This window comes from Chaetodon auriga, chromosome 1 (assembly GCF_051107435.1).
Source record: "Chaetodon auriga isolate fChaAug3 chromosome 1, fChaAug3.hap1, whole genome shotgun sequence".
In the NCBI taxonomy this organism is placed as follows: Eukaryota; Metazoa; Chordata; class Actinopteri; order Chaetodontiformes; family Chaetodontidae; genus Chaetodon; species Chaetodon auriga.
This window is the reverse complement of record NC_135074.1, coordinates 11193896-11220584: the sequence shown is the minus strand read 5'-3', so window position 1 is coordinate 11220584 and position 26689 is coordinate 11193896. Positions and strand designations below refer to the sequence as shown.

The 26689-nt window shown below is 43.8% G+C and overlaps 1 protein-coding gene across 17 annotated transcripts in view; it reads left to right on the top strand.

The window, feature by feature from the left end:
• The window catches only part of celf6 (CUGBP Elav-like family member 6), a 134437-nt gene that overhangs the window by 75746 nt on the left and 32002 nt on the right, over positions 1 to 26689 (top strand). For 12 of the 17 annotated variants that reach the window (XR_013078267.1, XR_013078248.1, XR_013078252.1 and 9 more), the window contains exons 3-4: positions 14798 to 14846; positions 25599 to 25727. Coding sequence is in view for 13 of the 17 variants with exons in the window: in XM_076750808.1 (XP_076606923.1) it covers positions 14798 to 14846; positions 25599 to 25727 (178 nt within the window). In the remaining 4 variants the exon portion in view is untranslated. The remainder of the gene's footprint in view (positions 1 to 14797; positions 14847 to 25598; positions 25728 to 26689) is intronic. The other 5 variants (XM_076751455.1, XM_076751043.1, XM_076751902.1 and 2 more) reach the window with 3 other exon arrangements.

The following is a 26689-nucleotide window of genomic DNA, read 5'->3' as shown; positions in this document are numbered from 1 at the left end:
GCACAAGTTTTGAGATGCAGTAATTGGCTAGGATTGTGCCTTCAGAGTCAACTTGAAGCAGCGCACATGAGTCTAATGAAGGTTTCTCTGACTTTGTTGCACTTTTCTCGCTCATTCTGATTAGTTTTAACGTGGTTCGCGGATCTCATCTGGTAAATTATTGGTTAGGATTGTTAAGTTCTTTGCTCCCAGCTATACTCCACAGGTGATTAGTTACCATGGGTGTATTTAACAATGAATGAGGTATTCAAACACGGTGCCTCATTCATTCTAATGAAAGCTGCTTGCAAAGCACATACAATACGCTGAAAAAAATTAATCATGTTTCCTGTGTCAGTGCACATGATGCATGTGCAATGGTGTACTTCTTTGGCTCTGCATGGACAACAGCTCGCCCACATGACTTGCACAACAATATCTTGATACAGCTGTCTGTGGTTTTTGTGTGATGATCTAGAAAGCTACAGCTTTGACCACAACATCTAAATAGCCAAATTGCCACACAGAGCAGCACCTGTTCCTGGTATACAAGCTAGTTACAGACATAGACTGTATAAAACATGGACGCATAGGTTTCTGAAAAGCGTAATAATCTAAAAGTGTAATAATCTAAAAATGCCTGTATGACAAGTTTAATGTTAACATTGCATAATGTTAGCTAACTAGTATGGTGGACCCTTATTTTCCAATCTCACACTGATGCTTTATGTTCAAAAGTATGGTCACCCTAAATGATAACGCTTTATATGTACTATTATGTTTTCCTGTACCAATCTGTAAATATGTTTATTTCTGCTGTAAAGATGGGCATTGTAATATGGGGGTCTATGGGGATTTTGAAGCCAGCCTCAAATGGCCATTAGAGGAACTGCAACTTGGGCAGTTGTGCTATGGCTTTACTTTTCAGCCCTGGAGATTGACGCTTAGTTACAGTAAACAATGTAAACAAGTTGCTGCAGTTGCATCAAGCAGATGGGCCACACAAGACGTTAGCTTGAATGGAAATGAATTGGAACAGTGTTTGTGTATGGAAGCTAAATTGTGACTACAACATGGACACTGTCTCATCAATGTCACTAGACACACGTACACATACATAACACACATACATTTGGGACTCTTGTCTGACTTATGAGGCAGATGTTAAACATTAATCATGTGCATCTGTGTGGGAGGCAGCCTTAATTACATACAAATATACATTCGCATGTTAGATAACATGAATTAGATATGTGTTCAGATGTAAATCGGTGTGAAAGGTGACACTATATGGTGGGTGTCTAGCACTAGTTACTGCACAGTTGTGTAGAAGCATGCACGACTACTGCTTGATAACACAAAGACAAAAGTAACACTGTTTGAGGTATTCTGAGACACAAACATACAGTATTTGCGTGTGTGTTGGTGTGTGATAATCACAAAATGATAACGTACACTTTTAAGTTGGACATGTGTTTTCCTTGAGGACAACTGGCAAATGTTAGCTCAGCCAGCATATTTGTGTGTGTGTGTGTGTGTATGTGTGTTTGTGTTTTTAATTTCATGTCCAAACAGCAGCTCAAACCCCAGGAGGTTGTGCAGTTGCTCAGGGGACCGCTCTCCCTTCCCATGCTCCCTGCTGGTCCAGGCAAACGGCTGAGCCCCCTGTCACCATCTCCAACCTGTGTTTCCTTCCTTTCCTCATATCTAATATGAGTCACACACACTCAAAGAAAATACACACACCCAAAGGGCTTAGACTGCCCTGTCTCATCCCATTTCCTCAGAGCCTTTGATCCCCAGCCCTCCCAAAAATACATTGCCCCCCTTGCAGTGTTAACTTCCTGCCATGCTATTTAAGCTTCCTTGTCTGCCTGGAGCGACCACAGCTTTGGCGCTAGCTGCTGCTGTCTCCTAATGACAGTGGTGCAAGAAGAACAGGCTCCGGGGTGTCGGACAACAGGAGCAGGACAAAAGGCCCAGAGGTGCACCACAAGATAAGAATGGCTCATTACTGCTCAGGAAGGGTTAATGTTCACAAACGGCTCTGAAGGGCCCCTCCCCAAATGCTGCTGCTTGTTATGAGAGCTAATGATGTCAGCGGAGGGCCCTGCTTGTTGATTAGCCTAAATAGAGGACTAATATAAGTGCGTGAGCGTAATTAATGACTGAAGGGGAGCCTAACGAAGACAAGAACACACCACTGTGGTCGTGGGTGTTCCCAGACAACATGGCAGGGCACCTTATCAGCTGGCCACGCTATCCCCATGCCATCCCATGCCATGCCCTGCCATGCCATGCCACGACACCCACTCCAGCACCCAGACAGGCCAGCCTTTGTGGCCAGGCCTAATTAGCTGTCACAGCAGGTGGAGCAGGGACCAGGGATGCTCTGTGGTCTGCTCTCTGACAGCACAGGTCCCCGCAGAGCTCCCCCAGACAATGACCACACAGGAACAATGTGTGTATGTGGGGGGGTGCTCTGAGTGCACGTGCGCATGCATGCCTACATATCTGTCTGGTTTTGTGTGTGTGTGTGTGTGTGTGTGTGTGTGTGTGTGTGTGTGTGTGTGTGCTTGAGTTTGACAAAGACAATGAGAGCAAAAAAAAAAAAAAAAAAGGACAGAATGTGAATGTGATGGTGAAGGGTATATCAGAATGCAGTGTACACACACTCCCTCACAGGGAAGCAGAAATAAGTTCTTTTATTGCAAATGTGGGTAGAAAAAGGTACAGTGTAGGCGTCTCTATAATTGTGTGTCTGTGTTTGGAAAAATTCACTGCTTAAGTTTGGCCTGTCATTGCTTTAGACAGACATGGCTGGCCTTCACCTACAAATCAGCTATATAGCTAACTCTGGCTCAACAGTTGTGTTGTGCAAGGCCCCTGTTAAGTTAACCTATAAACTAAACTAAAACCATAACAACCCCAGACATGACACGAGAGCATTACAGAAAGACATGAAAGAGGAGACAACACAACGAAATAGAATATTTCCATAATTAGCTCATTATGGAGCGAAAATAAAGTATATGCAGTAGAGAAGATAATACGGATAATAAGCCTGTTATATAGAAAAGAATACAGCAAATGAAGACTAAACTACAGTGTGATCCTCATTGACAGATTTACAGCTTGAAGCAGATGTGTGTGTGATTTATAGTGTGAAAATGTGAATTGGGTGCGCTTGATGCCATAGATACCCCTGACACTGAACACAGGAAAGGTAAGTAACTAATTCTAGGTGCTAAGACGTTTTCTCGGAGCAGATCTATGGCCATAAACAATCATTCAGTCTCCCTCTCCCTTAATAGCGGCCCATTTACACGCTTCCTCTGAATCGTCAGACCCCTGTCACCTCCTTCCCAGCACCATACATTACTTAGTGTGTTTCCCTCCAACCCCCTGCTGCGTTTGTCCCTCTTCAGTTGCTTTGTGCATGTGCATGCAGAGAAGATACAGTGTATTCTGATGCTCCCTTCTGTTTGCTAAGGCCTGTGTAAGCTGCAGTAATACGTCTTTACTGATAGCACCGCTCACATAGGCACAGTCTCACACACACACACACACACACACACACACACACACACACACACACACACACAGCTCTACACACTCCCCTGGTTTAATCTATTACCATTTTTATGTGGCTCAAATATTCAGGCCGTGTTAACCAATGCATCATTATGAGGCGTATAACTGCAAAAGCCAAAGGATTTATAGGCTTAAATAAATTATGTGATACGATAGTGCAAGTTTTATGAGTTGCAACTTTGCAAATATTCTTTTAAATAATAATAATAAAAGAAAAATATCCTGTTGTTGGAAGATGTGAGAAAATGATTCCTTTCTCCCTACTGCTAAAAGCCTGTCTTTAACTGCACATCTATCTCAGGCTATTCACACTCTACCTATTCTTTACAATCATCTTGCACACATTATATGAATTGATGGGTTCATTTGTGGCATTTAAGCATCATGTTTTTTTTCCCCTCCCAGCGTTGCTACGGCTATCAGTTCTCACCATGTCGAACTTGTGTTCCCTTAATGTGTCTCAAATCATTTCTATTGAGCATACTCATACACAGTGATGGCTAATGTTACACCCAAGCACACACACAACAACATACACGATGATACATTGTGCATTTGCAATGTAATATGTTTTACACATGGTCACTATACATCACCTCTGATGTTGTGTGAGTAGGTCTATTTGATCCCATTTGGCAGATGGATCCAATTGTCCGGGCTGATATTGGGCTGTGACAGAAAGCAATCTAATGGCAGGCTCATTGATGATGATGAGTTCTGTTCCATTGCACTGAGATCCAGTCCAATTTCAAAAGCAAATTCAGCCATTCATCTTCCAAATAATTGTGGCACTTTATCAATTGCTCCCAGTCTTTTATCTATCACTTCGATTGATGTGATCATTTTCACAAACAGCCTTCTGTGCTAACGGCGTCTTGGAACACTCTTGCAGGGCTGTGTGCTTGTGTGTGTGAGTGTGTGTGTGTGTGCTAGTATGTGTCCAAAGGCATCTCTGCCAGCATGTGTGTCGGTCTACGGATGCATGCATTTGTTTGCAACTGAGCAAGTATGCATTAGTGTGTATGTCTCCATACGCTTGGTTATCCACATGCTTGCATTTTCGTGTGTAATAACAGTCCTGTATTGCCCATTACAACAATACATCTTCTGTTTCATTATTATTATCTTATTTCTGTGTTGGTTCTGCTGTGTGTATTTATGAGACCATTTAACTATGATAGTGTCTGTTTGATGCGCATCTTCATGCTCATGCCTTCCATTACGATCAGCAGCCAGTGAGTGTGTGTTTGTGGGCAGGTTTATGAATCCATTGTTCCTTTGTGCGCGTTGTCTCATGCATGATGAGTGTGTAATACTGTACGTACCTCATATCATCAGCAGCCTGTGTGTGTGTGGGTATGGCATGAGATTTTATCTTGAACCTAATAGAATCAATACCCAAAGGTGAATAATATTAAACTGTGAATGTTTCAGGATTTTTTTTTTTTGACTCCCTGGAAAATTCTAAAACTAAAACCTAATTAGAGGTGGAAAAAAACCCCGCAAAGACAAAAATCTCTAAAACACCAAATCAAATTAAAGTGAAAATGAGTCTCAGACTTAAAACACAGCAGAGCACTGCACAAAACAATATTATTAACTCTACTGACATTTTCATATGTTAATTGTGCAACAAAGACAAGAGAAGACAGCTATCATAACAAAACAGGTGAAGAGATTCATGTATCTCACAATGTATCTCACCGTTACCACTGGACTGAATAAAAATCAAGACTATTTTGCATCGGAAATATGCTTCAGCTGGTGAGATTGGATTTTTTTTTTTTTTTTTAGTTTTAATAACTTTTTATTTTGGCACCTCAGTAATACCACCTGGTTCTGCTATTTTAAGGTAATTTGCACACGCACCTGCAACAATGGAGAGAGCTGTCAATGTGGTGACATCCTCTCTCAGGTTAACACTCGAGCACACGTACATTATTAACCCTATCCTACTGCTACGCATGTAATGCTTGTACATTTACTGGGAGTCAGTTCTTGCTGGGAATTTTGTTAAGATTGTAAACACCGATCTGATCTGAGGCACATGTTGTCTAACATGCTGGCAGGCAGCTTAATGTGTTAACATATGTGTTTATTTGCATGTGAATGTATGTACCATTCTGATGGTAAAAGCAAATGTGTGTGTGTGTGTGTGTGTGCGTGTGTGTGTGTGTGTGTGTGTGTGTGTGTGTGATCACACTGTCACTTGCTGTTTGGGAGTGTGTTTGCTCTGTTGTTGGCTGTCAGGATCTTTCTGTGTATGTGAGTGTGTTGATGGTAATATGCCAGATGATCGTGATAGCTGGTAAATCCAGTTATTTCATTAAGTGCATTTCTTATATGTATTGCTGCTCTTTAAAATTACGGTGCTGTTTTTTCATTAGTGTCTATTTATTGGTGAAAATATCAAACAAATACATCTAAATTTAAACTTCAATGTGAAAACCTCAGCGTGAACCTTACCCACCATGGCCAGATGAAGAGGTCTATTCTAAATATGGCTACAGCAAAAACAGCCACAAACATGTGAATCTGACCCAAGATAAACTTTGTATAAAGAATATGCTGTTGAGGGCCTGATCGCCAGCCTTTGGCCATTTGGCATTTGGCCACTGATGTAAAAAAAAAAAAAAAAATTAGTTAAGACTATACTGTATGTATACCTTTGAATTTGAATTTATTTAAATATATGATTCATGGGCTCTCTCCTCTGAGTCGTCCACGGTGACATGCCCCTGGCTCCCTGTTTCCTGTAAACCCCTCTGTGATTTTGTGCATTTTTGCAGGCCATTTTGATGCGTGTGCTACTGTGCGTGTGTGCCCTGGGCCTTTAGTGCCCAATTGTTGGATGTTGTCATTGCCCATAGCAGAGTGAGTCCAGCTCCATTCTCCCCTTCGCTCTGTGCTCTATGATTGCTCACCGCTGACTCCTCTCATCAGCATTGTGGTGTGTACGGGCTGGAGCGCCGACCCGGCCGCCAGGTATATGTGAGGAGCAGAGCAGGATGTACACTCATAAATCTGACAGATGCATGGTGTGTCATTACCTACCACTTATTATTATTCTCCCACTCCTCCTTATACTGTGAGCCACTTTAGCTGTTTTCCCAGCCCGGCTCGGAAACATTTGTACTGTGGCCTTGCGGAGTGATAGATGTTCCTGGGGAGGCACCAGGTTATTGTTGCCATCACTGCTCTGGCTTTTTGTTTGTGTGCAGGACTCTAGTCTGGGCATTTAACCTTATGTGTTTAGGCGTATGCATTGGCAGCGGCGTGTGTGTATCCACTCGGATTGCCTTCACACAGATCACATATACATGCACACAAATGTTCACTTTCACCTGAAATAGCTGGAATCCACAGAACCTCTCCATCGATAACACAGTTCAACATACATGTCATTACAAATGCAACTTCACTTGCCATTTAGTGCAATAAATATACAGATTCACATGGGACATCCAGGCACCTGTAAGTTACAGCTTCTGCCTGTTAGCATGAAAAAGTGATATACTCGTTTCATAAATACTTCTCCTCCCCCTTCAATATGTTAACGCTGACGACAAATGTTAAGAGTGGCTGTTACATCATGACACGCAAAATGAAAAGCAGAGCAAAGCTGAACGTTTGCCTTCTTGTTCCCTAATCCCTGAGCCTCTTTATTTCTCCCCTCTCTCTTTCTCTGCTGTGCACCCACTTCTCCTTCCTTATTCCACCACCTCTTTCACTATTCTCCTTTTCAAATGCCCGAATATATGTACCATACACACACACAGAGGCGTGCCCGCACACACTCACACACACACACACACCCAGACACACACACTGCCCCGGCATGGTGTCCCTGCGGCCCAGAGAAAGAGAGAGAGAGAGCAGCAGTCGCCTCACAAGAGCAGACCTCATAAAACTCCCTGTCACTTTGACTAATTTGTTAGTCTTGTCTCACTGTGTTGAATCGTCACCCCCCTCTTCCCCCTGATGCACCTCTACCCCAACTCCCCCTGTCCTTCTTTCCACCCTCCCACCCCCATATCCATGGGAAGAGGAGGGAGGGAGATAGGGAGGAAAAAGGGGGCAATAAATGTAATATAGTGCACTGGCCATTGGTTGCAGTGATCTACACAGCAATCCATCTACAGTCAGAGGAAGAACAGAGGCTTTATGGAGCAGAGGATAACATGATGGCTCGATTTCTCATCCACTTTCTGTCTCTGTCTGCCTCTGTCCCACCTCAAGAGGAGGCTAGCTGGGCACTAGCAGGGTAAAAATAAAAATAGGAAAGGAGAGTAGGGTCATTATGAATGCAGGCTGGGCTACAGTCCCCGGGACTAGATTGGGTTGGACTGGCCCAAGCAGGGTGGGGCAGTATAGATTGGTTCAGATGTTCAGCTGGGCCTCTCAGAGGACCAAGAGCCAATACCGGATTCATAGAGATAAATTAAAAGCCAAAATCCTGCTCCGGGGGGAATCAATTGCCAGGTAATTATGGAGAACGGGACAGAGATTACAGAGACAAAACAAAAACACAGAGATCCTCCCCATGACGCTGCAGCATCACACCAGGGAATACTGTGTTAGCTGGATACAAGCAACACATTTTAGCTGTTGCTGCGCCCCTCCCCTTTCCAAACCGACCCCCAGTACCTAGTCTTTAAATAGGAGCTCGGGCTCAGAGCTAAAAATAGGCCGCATTTCACCGCCAGCCACCCTCTGCTGAGCTGTCAGCGCCCCTTCTCCCTCTTCTTCACAGTGAGGCAGACACAGCTCTCCTTCATGTGTTTTCGAGGGAGACAGGCAGTGTGTGATCACTCCAACTCTAAGCCATCTCCTCCAACACACGGCAGGCACAACCTCTCCTGACTTGCTGGCCTCACAGGGAGGCTGCTGTGAACTCGCACACCAATTTGAGAGAAAGACTCATTCCTGCTGTGCTGGCCCTGTTTCTCTTCCACACAGAAATGAGGGGCAGGATGTCCTGACGTGTGAGCGATGGGTGATGGAAGCAGTAATTTGGGCGGGTACAGTACAGGCTGTGCGGGATCTGGGCGCTTGCTTGCCAGTGAGATAGGCCTACAGTGAGATAATTGTTTTTTTTTTTTTTTTTATCTCAAGTTAAAAAAAGAGGATGACATTACCTGAATAAATCCTAAATGTAGAAAAGGATCCAATCTGCAAAGTGTTATTTTAAGTTATTTTTCTCTGTTTGTATTTATTATTTTCCTTTCATTTTCACGATAACACATACACACACACGCGCACACACGCACGCACGCACGCACGCACGCACGCACACACACACACACACACACACACACACACAAAAACAGTTAAACCACTTACATGCTTACTATGACCCTCTAAAGTGAGTATTGACAGAAATGCCAATTCCATTCAATGAAATAGAATACTCTTAATTCCCTATACCTCCAAAGGCACTGATAATAATGACAGGGGTCAGGGCACTTCCATGGCTGCACAATGGCCAAAGGTCATGGTTTTAGCATCCTTATATCTCCTTTCAGAACGATTTTTCTCAGTCTCAGCCATCGCCACTGGCTCTTTGTTGGCTCTTTAAGAAAAGTCAGTCTGCATTAAACATCTTTAATTGAGCTTAAAAGGCTGTAAATGGCATCGCCAGCTCCCGTGAGTTCACTGACGGTGAAACCACAGAATGATAATGAGAGGCATCAAACAATGGATGGCTTATCAAGAGAATGGTACCTGATGACTTGAAAACTAAACTGTATGTGATTTGTGAGATGAAATGAAAGGAGGCGAGATGAGAGAAATTAATTAACAGTTATCATTACTATTGTATTAGTATTATCATTGTTTTAAAATAAATGTGTCCGGTTCAGCTTTCATGAAAAAAAAGTTACATCACAAAACGTCATGGCAGCCAGTTCTCACCAGTCACTGGGTTACAGTGCAGCTGAGCTTGATCTGTAGCTGGGATATGATCATCACAGTATGATGTGATAGAGAGTAAAGTGTATATAAGTGTTTCAGTTAAATTTGACAGTGGTGAAGAGACAAGTTAATTGTTTTGGAGAGAAAAAAACAACATTACAATTCTCTGGGGAAGTCATGTAAACAGGATTATTTTGAGAATTGTGAGACAGAGTAATGCTCAATCACAGTTTTGGCAGTAGTGACTTTGTTGCATGTAGATTCAGCCAAAACTTAATGAGTCTAACTGTATTGTTTTCCTAAGCGGAACAAAGTAAATTCAGCGAGTGTGACAGTGTGACACTTTCTTTATTTTTTTTTACTTTTATTGCTCTAATTGTATTGTATGGTTAAAATGTTTAAACAATGCATTCAATAAAACAATGCATTTTTGCAACTGTATATTTGTGCTTTTGCCACTCTGCACCTCCCAGACAAGAACGATCTTCTATGCAGGCAAACTGGCCGAGACACTTTCCTTCATCTGGTGGGCCATATTGGTCATGTGCCACTGTGATTGGCACAGCTGTTGAAAAGTTATGAGATGAGTAATGTGACTGACTGAGAAGGTAATGATTCATCACCACACCGTCCTATTAATATCCCACTTTACCCAACACACCTGTCGAGTGTGAATGCTCACCGAAGAGCAAAAATAGTGCTCGTGACACAAGACTTGCGCTGATGGTTGCAAGTGCGTAGTTAAAATAGGGCCCAATATGGCAAAGCTAATGGTCATTATAGCCTTGTTAAATCATCATTTGGAAATATCTTTCATTTTATATCATATGCATTTTAGCTCGCTGTCTTTTTCTGAGTGACTTGACAATTATTACACGAGCAGCACTTAGAGAACTTTTGGGTTCAGGCCACTGCTCACTTTAACAAAAATCCACCCAGAAGACATCAGAACAGAATATGTATGAATAAAAGTAAAATAAGTACAAACTGTACTAACTAAAAATAATAAGAATAAGAATAAGACTTTTCCAGAGTTTATTGTCTGAAATAAAGCATTTAAATTTACTTTACCTAAGTTTGTCTTCATACTGGATAATTCTAGTCACCTAAATAGAAAAGAAGAAGTGTGAAGAATTAGAGGCAAAGAGACTCAACAGTGGACAAAGTGCTCATACTTCTGTCATGGTTGCGAGAGAACATTTTTCTGTATTTAGAGTGTCTGGTAGATAGCATTTCTCCTTGCTTGCTTTGTGAGCAGTGGTATTCACAGAGCATGGTCAAACATGGTCAGAGGCCAGCAGTGTCCTTGTCTCTCTTTCTCTCCACTGCACTGTTATCAATCAGAGAGACCAGCCAAAGATAGATGGACCGAAATACATGCGCACACAGACACACACGGACATACACTCCTGAAACTAACACACAGTCCTCTCCTGGAAAATGTATAAGCAAGTTCCTCTCTTCCACACTGTTGGTTTTCCACCCCTCCGTGACTTCAGCTGACTTTTATTCATCATAACAGAATGAAAAATATAGATTTGCCTCTGGAGATTAGGACGAAGAAAAAATGAATGTATAGACATAAAGGAAATAGAGCATGAAGGAGGGGGAAATATGGAGAGGATAAAAAAAGTGAGTGAAAGAAGGAGAGAGACAGAAAAAGGGAGAGATGAGGAGAAAGAGAGATGGCCTCTCTAAGTGCAGCAGCACACAGGCACAGAGCTGTGAGTTCCCAGGCAAGACAGCATGAGCTGCCTATTTGTCAGCATTGATCAACCCATTAAGGGGCTGTGGTGGGAAGCATATTGGTTTTGGAGGCCAAAGGGGCAGAGAGAGACAAAGATAAAGTAAGACGGGGGGTGTTGAACTCCTTTCAGCCTCGGCAGCCACACGTCTGCAGGATGAAAAAGCCTGTAGTCTTCCTCTCCAATGTCTATGCAGTTCATTTTGCAGGGCCCAATGGGAAGGTAGTAGATGTCATTTGTCTTACAGCATCTCTGGAGGCTCCACTGTATGTGTTATCTTAGCTTTCTGCCGCTGCAATGCTAATAAGAAACTAGCTAGCTTTTCAGACAGACAGAATGTCACTTGTCCTCTTCCTTGGTGTGTGTGTGTGTGTGTGTGTGTGTGTGTGTGTGTGTGTGTGTGCACGCAAAGGGTGGGTGGTGGGGTGGGGGTGGGTCCTGGCCCTAGGGGAGAGCAGGCTGCCTCTTCGCCCAGCCTCTGATGAATTCATATAATTAACTCTGCCTTGATCTGTTGGCTAATCCTGCACTCAGTAATAAGGGATTAAAATGTCACCTAAGCCACCTGCTGTTATTGAGCCCCTAGACTTTTTGTGCCTCTGTGTGTGTGTATGTGTGTGACAGTGAGAGAGAGAGGGGGAGCAAGAGAGATGGGATAAAAGTAAAGTGAAGTGAAAGATTTCTGTGCTAAAAACATTTGCACAAGAAAATATATGTAGAGGACAGTATAAAGTAGCTCAAACAAGCAGACATCTTAACTACTGCCATATGCATGCGAGCGCTACTCACAACTCCATAGTTTGGCATCAAGCTGAACTCCATAATTTGGCAGGAAGCTGAAGCAGAAGTTGCAGCAGACTCGCTCTGAAAACTCATTGTCACACTCACTAAAAAGGGACATGAAAGTGGGACATGCTGGAAGGTGGGAGTTGAGAAATCTTTTTTTCCTCCCCTCTCACTATGACCTCCTTGGACGAAGTAAAGAAAAAATGAAGAAAGAAAGGAGTGCCAATTGGTTGGCTAACAGCCCACAGACCAACGGCCAGCTTGCCTTGCCTGCCTGCCGGCCACCTCCGCTCGGTTGCCTAGCAACCCCAAGTGTACTTTTGGGTTGTCTAATGACTCTTGTTGCTGCAGTGGCCCAGGGGCTACTAATGAAGCCTCCCGACCAATCGCTGCTGTTTAAGACCTGGAAGCTGACTGATCACTGGACAGGGATCTTGGGACTTCAGGCTACCCTAAACCTCTTATGTGAGACAAATTCTGCCCCCGACTCGAGCTGCTGTCAAGACACACTCACACTTCCAATATGCACGCAGGGCACACCTTAACTTCCTGCTTACAATGCTCCAACTGACCTTAATTCTCTCCACCACACACTCGCATACATCAATGCCTCATCCTAGCTGAACTTCACCCCAGACTCACATGTGAACATGGTCAGTCTAATATTGATGGCTGTTATCCAACCAGAAACAGCAGAATGAAACTGTCCCTTTCTGTTTAAGGCCATGCAAAGATGATAATAATGATGCTAAGTGCCCCTTCAGCCCTTGATCCACACTACAAACATAAATCAACAGGACTGTGTACTCCATTCTCCCAGAGCCTCAGTAAGCCAGTCCTGACACAGTAATGGCTGTAGCTCAAACATCTGGACTCTTGAAAGACGACTTTGTCTCTACTTTACTTTCACTGTAATCTAATCATTGGTACAGGACTCTGATAATACATAAGAATCTTGCTGGCATTTGGATGATGTTTACACAGAGTGACTAACAGTGAGTCAGCAGGTCAGCGTCTTTCTCAGTGATGCTTCAACTCATCAGACACCAACAGGTGCAGAAACTGAGCATGTCATCTTTGTATTTTCAGTTCAGGTCATTATCATACCCCAAAACACTACAATATCGGAGAAAATGTCTGAGTAAGATGTGATTCTACAGTAAGCAGCAACTCAGAGTTCTGCTTTTGTTTGTTCATGTCTGCAAAGTGAAACGCTCAGCATTGTGCATCTTAAAAACAACAACAGAGGACTTATACAGTATTTGCCTCTTTGCCTCAGCTTCTGCATACAGTATTAGCCGAATAAGTGAGTGTTTATTCATTCGTTTGTTCATCTGTGTGGAAATAAGTGTGTGGCAAGGTTCATTTGTATGAGCATGACTGCGCCTGCGTCTCTTTGTATGTGTGTGTATGGCTTCACTTGTCTTTCTGATGCGTCCGTCATCTCTCTAAGCTTTGTTCCAGTGTCACACCATATTGCGACGAGTACATTACATCCCCAGGGTGTCACTAATGTATACGCTTGTCTATACATGTCCAGCAGTCTTCGGTCTATATTTGGCTGTGGTCAACTGCTGTCAAGTGCTGCGTTGCCTGAGGGCCCGACGCCCACTGTGCTGCCCTAGCTGACTGATCTGAGGGGGCAGTACCGTGTGCCATTCACTGGCACTCACATGTTGGACCTGTCCACATGGCCTAGTTAGAAAGATGGGTCCACTGCTGACTGAAGCCAGAAAAACACCATGCCAAATATAAAACAAAATGCCAAATATGACATGCGTGGGTAGCCTCAATAAGCAAGGGTGTTCGAGGGTGGCTCTTAACACGGACCCCTTTCACTGAGGGAAAGAGGGGATGTTATTCCTGTTTCAGAGGAGGCACAAGATCGAGTATGTTTCTGTTTTCATATTCAAACTCCAGGGAGTGAGAAAAAAATGAAACCATAGACAGGGGAGCGAAAAGAACCAGGGGAGTTTTTATTCACGGCAGGCAGTTTTTAAAAGGGTTTTTTATGTTAGCTTGGCGACGTTTTGCTTTCACCTCACTCTAGAATGGATCTTCAAAGGTTGTTTATCGATTCCCCACTGTTAACCTTTCACAAGCTGCTTCACAGCTACGCTGTTCGGCGGCTCTCAATAGCTTCCAGGAGGAGGAGGCTGCGACCGGGTGGGGTTGGCTGTCCAGACCAGTGGCATATTGGTTGTGAGTTGCACAAGGGCTTCTGGGCAGAGAGGTGAAAGAGAGGAGGAAGGGATGGAGGCCGAGAAAGAGGGATTGCTGGGGGTCAGGGATGAGCAGGATGTAGCTGGTGACTGGGAGTCTGGAGCCAGGAGGGGACAGGAAGAGCAAGGGCCAGCCAGAAAGGACCTCTCCCTGTGGGGCTGGGAGTGGCTGATGTAATGGCATTAATCTCCAAGTGCCATCTGACACCCAGTGTGGCTCCGTCATTGAAAAGTGCTAATTCTGCTGAACTGTGAGGGGAATTCAGGCATCTCTAGAGGCAGTGCCCTGGATTAATTAAACACGCTGGCATGGAGCACTGCACAGATTTATCTCTTTTACGGCATCGTCACTGTTTGATTTTTGTGTTTAGCTCAGAGAGCAGGACAAACTCAGGACATTAACGCCAGGAACACTGCCACATTTCACTTGCTCTCTTCCCACTTCACATATTGTAGCAGTTGCTCGTATCGTTTTGTGCTAACCTGGGATTTCCCTTCTCTTCCTTCTCTCTCTTTCCTTCCCTCCCTCTACTTCTCTCTGACTCTCTTTCTCTCCAGATGAACCGGCCCATCCAGGTGAAGCCAGCCGACAGCGAAGGACGAGGAGGTAATTAACCTTCTCCTGGTCTCCGTTGCACACCCCCCTCAAAAAACACACACACAAACACACAAATACATTGGAACAGCGCACACGCAATCCTTAATATTCTGCTCTCACTTGAGACACACTGGGAGTTGGTAGAGTAGCCCGTAATATAGGTCACTTGCTTCTATTGACTTCCCATCTGTGCCAGCAGAGGGGCTGTCTCAGGTTCACAGTCACTGGGAGTGGTTCAAAGACAAGACAGAGAGACATGGAGAGAAAGAGAGAGAAGTAAAAGAGAGGAAGAGAACAGATAAGAATGAAGGGTGGAGGATCTCCATCTCTTGATCTCCACAGAGTGATAGTGAAGTCTGCTTTCAGATGGCAAGAGGCACTGGAATACATCCCAAATATACACAGACACAGAACCAGGCACAAACTCACTCCGGAGCTATTACTTTATAGTAATTTACAAGTCACTGAATGAAGGGAAGAGACAGTATAAGTGTCTAAAAATGGGATGTATCATAATTTCAGGAGTTTAGAACCTCTTTGTGGTATACAGTGTCTGTTTTTATCGAGAAGTAAGGGCACGGCGAATTGATTGTTACACACAGTCCCTTGTTCACTTCTCCAGATCAGCACACAAATGTACTGTATCCGTTAAACTTAACTACCTGTCTGTCTACGTATCTATCTGTCTGCCTCATTACTGTCATATGATAACACTGGGATTATATAGTACAGATTGTTAAACCACCTAAAAGTTATCCGAGATTCAGTGAGATTCAGCGACTCAGTGAGACTTCCAGTTGAACTCAATCGACATACTCTACATGCATCAGTGGGTGCAATTCTACAAGTTAAATTAGATCATTTGTATGAAAAGAATCTTTTTTTTTCTTTTTTTTTGTGAGTAAACCTGCCCGTTTAAAAGCATTCGAATGTGCAATTCTGCCTTGACATTGTACTGATTCTCTCGCACGGGTTCCCCCCTCCATCTTTAGTCTGACTGACATGGTGATTGACTAGATCATTTTGAAGCCATTTGTGACAAACATCACTGAGGTTAATGCAGATTAAGCCAGTTAAAGATTTACGTGGGTGGAATTGGATCTAATTGGACTGGTCTGTGTCTGCCCTGTGCTTGCATTTCAGAGTGGTGATTTAGACTGCCTAGGTCAGATTAGACTGAGCCACTTCGCTGATTTATGTGGTCAAGTGTGAATCAGATGGCCCATTTCTATTGCCACACACACCCCCATGTAGATCTTATTTTTGTCATGGCGGCACTTTAATTAACGGCCATCTAAAAACAGGCAAAGTCTGACCGACAAGGCCTGGGCGAGAGCCAATCGGCATTCTCACCAAGATAAATTGGATCTCTGGGCTTAAGAGGGGAGGATGGATGGGTCCCAATATCAATTACTACCCTTTTTCAGCAGAAAGAGAAGGGAGATGAACAGGCAGTGTGAATGAAATACAGAGGGCTCTTAGGCTGGCACAGCCCCTGCTAGTCTGTCAGACGAACTTTCTATATAGGAGGACAGGATAGGACACAGCACAGAATGAAATAAGACCAAGCAGACAGGCCCCAACAGAGATATTGAGCGTTAATGGCAACAGGAAGTCAGCAGACAGGCCAGGGAAGTAAACCACAGTCGTGGCTGACAATGAAATGAGATTTACTATGAAGGCCTGTGGTTAAAGGAAAACAGACAGCCCGGCAAGGGCTGACTAAAGGAGAGAAAGTAGCGGGGGATTCATCTGTGGAAGGCTGAGGACCAGTCAGGTACACCAGTCCCAGTGGGACCTCTAGATTGTCAAACCCAGGGCTGAACCAAGACATTTGCTCCTCTAGAATGGAGTCACATTTATCACTACCAAGACATCAGCAATTATTTGTCACAGGAACATGTGCAGGGGTCTCGATTACGTGCCTGTGCAGGCATTAGGGTCCATTACTCCATTTGGAGACTCTAGTAGCCCCTCTTTTGTTCACGGTGTCCCTGAGAGACATCCTCTCTCTGGGGATATGGGAGTGTCAGGAGGAGAAGCTAAACCAGAGCTCAGAGAATGACTGGGGGGGCCCAGCACGGCACAATCCTGCCACTCGGCTGCCATTGTGGATCACAGAGCTGATTCTCTGGCTGTCTATTACAATGACTCATGTCTTTTTTATTTTTTCCTTGGATTATCAAGAAAGAATGGAGCATGGGAGGGGAGCTTCACAGCCTTTAAATCTATTTCTGTTCCTTGAGTCAGCCGACCTTTTCCCCGCAAAGTCCACATTTATCTGATGTGCTTAACACCACTTTTTTTCCTGCCGAATTCTTTCAAGTCATGATTTCAACTCAGAGATACTGAGACACAATCGAGGCATTGGTCTTCAGCTCACTCGCTCTGTGGTCAGTGCAGGAACAGGCACGCCACCATATCGCCACTTGAAACCCAAGCAATTTTCTTCAACTGAAAAGGGGCAGAAATGAGGAAAAGTAGACGTCTCTTGCTCTCGCTCTCTATTGCTTCCTTTCTTTCTCTTTCTACCTCTTTCTGTCTCATTGGTGCTGCAGTGCAAAGGGAGAGATGAAGCGAGTGATAGAGAGAGAGAGAGAGAGAGGTGGGGATTCAGTACAAGGCCCACGGAGGAATGCAAGAGAGTGAGAGATGGAAGACAAAAAGAGCGAGAGGGGAAGAGACGACAGGATGAGAAAGTTAACGGAGGGTGATGGAGGCAGCTGAGTGAATCTCAGCAGTAAATCATCTCAGAGCCGCCCCATCCATATCTCCTCCTCGCCTCGCCAGGAATCTTTTTCCTCCTGACCTTGTCTGCCGCTGTGTCTGTGAAGAAAAGATGGGGCCAGATTATCTATGATTGGAGATGGCCATTATCTAAACACAATCTTGGAGCTAGGTCCCACTCCTCTAGCCACTGCTGTGAGACTGGAGACCACACTGATGAGAAGAGAGATGATGGGTCAGCCAGCAACACCCTCTCCTTTTATTAACTCTGATAAGATGGTTTCAACACTCTCCCGAAATGCCCAGCAACCTCCATCAACATCGACTTTTTCTCAAAGTGCCACTCACAGTGCATTTGTCTACACACAGTCTCTTTACCCTAGTTGTTTATTAGCTCCCCATACTTTTGTTTTATGGGATACTTATACAGTGCCAGGAGCATTGCGATCCCTGCATTTGATACTCCGCAATCCCATGCAAGCCTTTTTAATATATTGTCCATGCCTTTTGTCTGTCTGTCTGAGGGGTCTTTGTGAATGGGTCACGTTTGTCCTTGCCAACCTGCTGCTCTGCAGAAGGTTGACCCCCAGCGAGGCAGTGAAGAGATTGACAGGACCTTAAGATGTTGCGCACTGTGCTGTCATGCCCCACCCCAGCAGGTAGGGAAGAGTGAGGGCTGTTGGCTGGCTCAGTCTGGCAGGCCACAGGGGAGGGACTGTCTAGAGGCAACTCACGGCCACAGAAGAGCGCTCTCCACTTTACATGCAAATGAAGCCAAAAGATCCCTCTGCGCCTCTGGACACGATCGTGCAAAACTCCGAAAAGTCAAGAAGAATCCTGGCAGTGGTTGATATGTGTGCGCTGAGAAATACACAAAGAGACACAAGGACACATGGACAGACAAAAGAATTCAGAGATTTCCAATTTGACCATTGCAGGGTATTAATTAAAGGTTTTAAAGCACTGATTTGAATTACTTCTTTGCAGAGCTCCAAGTGTGGGCCTCGACATGAGAGAAGATATTTCTAATGTAGAAAAAGAAGGAGTGAAGATATTTGGATAGAGGCTCCAACAGACAATTTCTCACAAGTTTCCCTATGCTGTTTTTGAGGATGCATATCAGAAGGTTTAAGCTCCCCTCCCACTCCCTTGAGTAAATGGATGTGACAGCTCTAGTGGTATAAGTAATGCATTTACAAACACAAAGCCTGTATCCTCTCATCATGCCTGATACACTGACAATTTGAATGTTTGTTCTCCTCTGATTATTCCATTTACCACCTCACTATACTGGATAATCCACTTGCATACATCAGATTGGGACCAGCAGCAGAAAGGTTTCGTGTTTGGTTGCACATCATTGTCACTGGGATGGGGTCTAATTACTTCTGTTAGCTGGGTAGGAACTAACATGAGTTAGAAGCAGTAGGGCTTATTAAGCAGTGGAAGGTGTTGCACAAAGGCAAAGTGAATGCTTGTGAGGGTTGAGAAATGCACTACAACAGGAACACTACTGTACTATAAACTACTAAACTACAAACCTTGGAAAATAGTTGAGTGGGCACATAAACATGAACACATATTCAGTATCCAACATAAATATTGTCCTTAATTTCCATCCAGCAATATTTGTTGTTATTAATCTTAAATCAAATGATTCCCCATTGAGTTGGGTTGCTTATACTGCTGATCCTGGAGAAAATTTAAATCCCACTCTGCAGTTATTTGCATTTGCGGGCAACTGCTCCCTGCACGAGCTCATACATTACCTCTAAAGAAGTTAGCTTAAAAAGTTGATATAAATGCTAACATCTGTAACACGAGTACATCAATAACTCTATGTTAGCAAACCCAGCTCACCAGGTAAACCAGGTCTGGCAGCCTCCCTGATGCACCTGCGAACATCACCATGTTCAACACAAGGTGCAGAGATCCTGAGCTGCTTTCATGAATTCATCTTTAACCTTCATCCCACTCTCCATACTAACTTTGTTAAAATAGGCGCAAATGATGTTAAGCTTAAACAATCCATAAAACTTCAACATTGCTTTGAAATACTGTAGCATCTGAAATCATTGGCCAGATGTCGTGGCGTTCTTTCTATGGGCCAATTCCCATGTTAGAGAAAGGCTGAAGGTGTGTTTACAATGCTAACCGGTGGTTGCACAATGTGAGATGCAGGTGTATTTTACACCACCAAACTTTTTTATTTTAGTTTAAATGCTTCCATTTGTGTTTATGTTGTTTTTCTCTAGTCCATTCTGAAAGCCAATTAGTCCCATTGTATTTAATGTGGATACCTTTCAGTCATCCTTTTCACTCATTGCCTTTAAAGGGAGTAACTGTCTCTCATTTATGCACCATTATCATATTTGTCAAATACATCAACAGCCCCTCTTTGCTACTTCTTTAAGCCCCAAAATTGTACTTATCTTGTAAGATTATAGGAGACAAAAATCTTTATCTGAGAAGTTTCATGATCAAAAGTGTCATTCTGTGACTTTGTTCTGTGAAATACCTGATCTAGTACTAATGAGTAAATAAAATGTAGCATGTGCTACCATTTAAGTGACTGATCCCTAAGGGGGAATTCAATTAGTAGATGTGTAGTAATTTCTTCTGTTTTCTTGTACGTACGTTTCTTGTACTGTACGTCTTTTTTGATACAGTAATATTCACTGCACTTAATTTTCTTCAGTTCATTTCACTTTAAGACTGCAGCTAAGGTTTTTTTGTCATTAATAACTACCCTATTAATTATTTAGTTTTCTTAATGATTAAATATCATTGACTTTCAGTGATTGCTTGTCTAATGAATAATTAATCAATTGATCAGCTGTTTTTATTACTATTTCTTCCACAAGAAAGATAATGGTAATCTATTAATGTATCTACAAAAAGTGGTACAGAGGTAAAGTTTCTGTGATTAAATGAGGCTTGTCTGGGGAAAGGACATTAAGTCTGTTGTGGCCAGAGTACCATTAACTCCGGATAACCCCAGATAAAACTCTTATAACATCGGCAGATAACAAAAGGAATGCTAAGAATAATCATTTCTTTCTCTCTGTGCTGTGCATATATATATATATATTTTTTTTTTTTTTTTTGGGGGGGGGGCTTTATGATAGCAACAGCTGAAGATACAACAGGAAAGGGGGCAGAGAGAGAGGGGACGACATGCAGTAAACAAACTGCAGGTGGGAGTCGAACCTGTGGCCACTGCAGAGGACAGTTAGCCTCAATACATGGGGCACACACCCTACCAACTGAGCTACAGGGGCACCCAACCCGTGCAAATGTTTAATGCTCATTATCTATGAAAGCCTTTTTGAAACTATACGACACCTTTTGATTCCAACCAGACTCCTGCCTTTACACAACTGCAACATACAGTAGATGATGAAAAACAAAGTCGAACACAATGCTAAGAAGCAGTTTTTAACATTTTGTACACCCGGTCTGTACGCCTACATGTGTGAGCGTGTCCGGTGGCGGGCCTCCCAGGCGGCAGCGCACCAGCATCAGGCTTTTCTAATGAGACCATAAGAAGCACAACTTCTCTGTTGTGCTGCCTGGAACATTACTCTGCATTTGAAATGAACCCAGCGGCCTAGCAGGCATCTTTTATCGTTGGATGCAGCTGTCCATGCTTTCTGAACACTTACTACCAAGCTTCCCTGACTACTGCCTGCGGCCAATAAGTGATAGAATCATGAAAAAATATAGATTTACCATGACACAGGAGCGGGAGAGTAATTATTTAAAGAGAGCATTCCCATTATTGGCAAACAAAAGCAGAAACTTTTGAAAAGTAGACTTCACAGCAAGTGAGTCTTTGCCTGGAGAGAAAGAGTAGGGTGAGGGATGACAATGAAGGGTAAAGGAAAAGATACAGAGATAGCTACAGAGAGACAAAAGGAGAAGAAAGGGAAAGGAAGAGCACAATCTATATGCATATACTGCAGCCTACAACACAAGTAGCACTTTATTCCATGGAGAGCAGCATCAATCTTGACAGCATATGGCGTCTGTGCAAAATCCATTAATTTTTAATATACCGGGCACTGAAATGAAAAGGCTTCCTGAGACAAGCAATTGTCAGATGTCAGTAGTGTTTTGATAACTTTTTTGATCTCCTTTTTTATTTGCATTCATGAAACGGGGCTGACCACATGCCACCACCGTTTGGACATGGCTGGAGACTGACATGGAACTGTTTTCCACACAATTGCTTCCACCTCCGGTCAGGAGATGAGGGGTGGGGGGAGACAACGATGACATGCGGATTACTTTGTGTGCAAGGGGGAAGTGAGTTTGCACTGCCTAAGGCCTGAAAAAAACTTTATGGTATATTCCTTTACACACACACACACACACACACACACACACACACACACACGTCTATATATATATAAAACACACAGTACTGTGTATATAATAAAAATCCAAATTGTGTTGACAAGCCAAATCACACCAAATCAAAATCTACACACCCACACTCATGTATGCTTGAATCTGTTAATTACATTTTAAAGTACACTATAGAAATGCTCCAGAGATGCATGCATTAATTAACAGTGTTTGAGGATATAGTGATACAAACAATCTAAATGCCAGACTTCACGCACATGCACGCACGCACACACACACACACACACACACACACACACACACACACACACACACACACACACACATTATTTCAAAGTAGTAGCAAGGCTTGAAAGTGCAGATTACAAAGGTCTCTTCAGAGTAGAGCAGAGAGGTGCTGTAGAGCTCAAATGTTCTCCAGCTGGGTGGCTCAGCCCTGTTAGAGGGATAAGATGAGCCCCTCTCAATGAGAGATAAGTACAAAGAGGTCAAGCAGTCAGCTCAACGAGTTTTGTCATACTTGTATATCCTCAGACAGTTCCATAGGAAGGTCCTCACCCCTCTTAATGCAAATACATGACTGCACTTGAGAAGAGTATTCTTTTTTTTCTCTCTTCTCCCCACTTTTAATGAATAACTCTTTGGAGTCATGGAGTCATCTCCTTGTGCAGAGGGTGCATTACAAGATATTTATTCATATTCATAAAATGCCAATTTAACACTTGCGAGTGGCCATAGGAGATGAGCGGGAACTTGGAAAATCCAATAAGAGCTGCTATGGAGACAGGTGCAAAGTGGACTAATTAATAGCAATCTATACTCTGGCCAGGGCATGCAGTGGGCCGACTGAGACACTCTTAGGTCAGGCAATGAAAAGATAGCAGCTCCAAATTCATTTTCTCACCGTGGCTCTCCCAAAGGAAGGCTCCCAAGTACACTCACACTTCCTTTAATGCCTTCACTGGGGTGTAATTTATTTTTGCGTTTGCCAGCACATTTGGAAAGTTCATTACTTCGCTCATGGCTTGTTAATTAGCCTTGTAAAGCCGCCATTAGATCTCCCCGGGCCAGGACCGAGATGAGACTTTTGTCCCAAAACATTAACACACTGCAGGAGGCCTGTAAAACTGCACTCTGCCTATTTAAATTGTGACAGTGACACCTCAGTGAAAATGTGAAGGATGGAGGGTAATGTCATGTGTGTTCTAGACAGGCTGTTGCCTCATTTCATGTTTCACCTTTTCTGCCATGGGCAGGGGTCGGGCTCATTTCTCTCTAACACCTGTTCAGGGTTGACTTAACAGCTACGCAGCTCCTCCGCTGATGCCAAATATCCAGCTAGATGGCTGTCCTCCTGTCGCTCTTTGCTAAATCTCAGTCGACAGTATAAGTGGCTGTCTCTGTGGTGATCTCCTCAGGGTTCTCGCTCACTTCCAACCCTGGAGCTCCAAGGGAGGAGTAACAGTAATGAGCAGCAGTACCGGGCTCAGCTGGCGTGTTTGAGAATTCCTGCTGTGTGAGGCGTGACTACAGGAACATGGACTGACACCACAGCTACAACACCAGCAGTAGAGACCAGGCAGCATGGCCTTATTGATTATGCAGGTGCTCATTTGTGTGGCCAAGCGGGTAGCAGGCGCGTGTCTCATTTGAACTTTACAGGAATGGAACAGGATCCGATTTCCCCGCTGCAAAAAGGAAGCCCTGGTGCTTTATTTTTAGAACAGCTGCGTCTAATGGGGCCTGGCAGGTACAGGAGGCGTCACATCTGTCGAGGCCCAGGTGATGCTCTCGCCCTCCACTCTTCCCCGCTTCTCGCCCGTTCCCGGCCAGTCAAATGACTCACACTGAAGATCAACAGTGTCATTTCCAATAAACTCTTCTTCCTCTTCCTGCCACTTTCCATCAGTTCTGGCGATAGGTTCTTGCTAGTAGCCATTTCTTTCCACAACACAGCGGAATAGGGGATGCATAATGTAAAAGATGTAAAGAAGATGAATGTTCTGTCTAATGCCAGGGTACCAGGAAGATTAATTAGAAAAATCCAGCTTTCTGACTGGCCAGAATTTAGTGGTATGGAGCCCATACGTCTGTGCCAGAGTGCCCCCCTCTGGAGCTAAGAAAGCAGCTATGGCCGGTAACAGCCGTGAAGATACTGGTGTAGGTGGAGCTGGCATTCAAACTTAATGAGGAGCAGCACTGCAAATTTGACTGCAGTTGAATATAGGTTCACAAATTGGGAAGACGGTGCTCAACGTCAGCCCAGATGTTCAATCACACCACTAGTCCTGATATTGCCGTGATTCTTACCTAGCATTGTAGATTTGATCCCCCTCCAAGCATCTAACCTCATTTGTTAGCTAGCTTTGTATTGTTGACACACAAAATGAGGCAATCTATTCGGCTAATTAAACCACGGATTCAACTGTAATATTTAGTCAGGAGTTCATTTATCACAGTAAAAACTACCTACTGTACTGCTTTGTCATTCTTTCATTTCAAAGCATGAAAACTACATCTTGTAGCTTTCATAAATGAAATGTTTTGCAATACTTTCTACAAACAGTGTTCTCCATCACTGGGCTGTGAAAGAAATAGGTCGTGGTCATGGTTATTGTGGTTGAGTTGTGCAAAATAAATAAGTAAATAAATAAAATACAAAAAATCTTTTACCCTTTCACTTGAGAATAACTTCTATAGAGTTATGCAGTGTGTGCACAAAATAGTGGGAAGACAAAGTCTTTCTCTGAACTGCACTATGAGAAGCTGAGCTTAATTTTAGTTCTTTATTTGTTGCGATTGTTAGAGTTGAAAAATGGCAAATCTGCAGACCTTTGGCTGATAATTATCCACAAACAACTTAACGTGGAAAAGTTTCATCCATTATTTCTGAGCAGCCAACACTGGGAAATTTGCAGAAAGTTTTTTTTTTTTACTCTACCCTATTTCCAAAGTATTTGCTCCCTGACATAAAGTTTCCCATAGGCTTTTACACTGTAGAAATATGAGTGCCTTCCTCTTTGTCTCCATGTAACATATTTTCTACCCAGCAGAAAGTGGAGCGGATGAGAAAGTGTAGACTCTAATGAGAAACCAGTACACACTGGCTGAGATACTGTTTATCTTTGTTACTTTTCTTGAGTTTATCGCCGGATAGAATGTGCTGCAAGTTTACTCTTGCTTATTATAATTCCTCCTCCTTTAGTGATGAGAAAATGTACTACCATGTTCTTGTTCCATGTTCTCTTTCAACTCAGTGACTTAAGCATCCAGACGATCTAACAGTTCGTCTACCTGTGCAAAATATTCCCGCTCCCTTTCTACCGGTACCTGAAACCCACAGCGCTCCAAACATCATCTCTATCAAACGTCACTGTGGCAGACTTGAATAGCTCACTGAAAACAAGAATACATCTCCCTCATACCAGGGCGAGGTGGCACACCACACAACAGTAAGATCAACAACAATAACAACAACAGCAGCGGCAACATAAGCTCAACACAGCAGACTGCTGATAAAAGGGGCGGCGGTGGGGGGGTTGGGGGGGGGGGGTTTGAGTTGCTCTCAGCTCAGCAGAACGATGCCATCAGCTGTAGCATTTGTCTGTGCTCTCCTCTCTTCCACCCTCCCTCCTTCCTCCCCCTTCCTCTCTTCCTATCCAGAAGACAGGAAGCTGTTTGTGGGAATGCTCGGCAAGCAGCAGAGCGAGGACGACGTCCGGCGGCTGTTCGAGACCTTCGGCCAGATCGAGGAGTGCACCGTCCTGCGAGGGCCTGATGGGGCCAGTAAGGGTCAGAGCCCACACACCTCCTGCTATTTTTTTTCCCGTTGTCTGTCCCTCTTAATCCCTGCGTCTGTCTACCTGTTCGTGCGCTGTCTCTCTTTCCCTTTCTCCTCTTTACATTTTTAGAACCACGCTTCACCCACTGCACACTCATTGACACTCTGCTCTTCTGAATAACTCATCCTCCCCTTCAGCTACTCTGTTTTTTTCACCACCTCTTATGTGTCTCGCTCGCATTTCTTTCATAGCTCATTGTCACCGTGCTCCGACACCTTCTTCCTCCCACTTTCCTTTTCTCACTACTTTCTGTATTTCCCTTTTTTGTTCTCACTCTACCTCTCCTTCCTCTCTCCTTTTTTCTTTCCCTCCAGAACTTCTTCTCATGTTGTCTCTTCATCACGGCAGCTCCTCTCACCCTGGGCTTGTACTCAACAAATCCATCACACGACACCTCTTCTTTCTGCTCACCCCTCTCCTCCCCCTCCTCCTCCTCCTGTTATCTGAAAAGCAGAGGGGTGTAATCATGTTTGTTTCCCACTTTCCGTCATCCCTCCCCAGAGACATCATTGGACGATAATGTCCCACTGTAAACAAAGCGGCCAGGCTTTGGGTTTTGCTACTGTCACTCACTGTGGGGCACATTTGCCTGCATTCAGAAACAGCTTATGCATTCATGTCTGCGGCTTATGTGCTATTTAGTTAGTAGAGCGTGGTCAAATTAAAGATGGCTGTGAAGTGTGCGATGCAGGTGGGATTGTTTTGAGAGTGCGGGAGGGTCCCCATCATCCTCTGATGGGTCTCTGTCTCACAGCCATATTTGGAGCGATAATGCCAATGATATTCCTCGGAAGCTCTGCCTTCCTTTCTCTCCGTTGACTGTGATTTATTCTCCTATATGAAGTGTCTGAATGTGTGAAAAGGATGTGTGGGAAGGCAAGGGAGAGGGGCTGATAATGTGGGAGCCTTCTG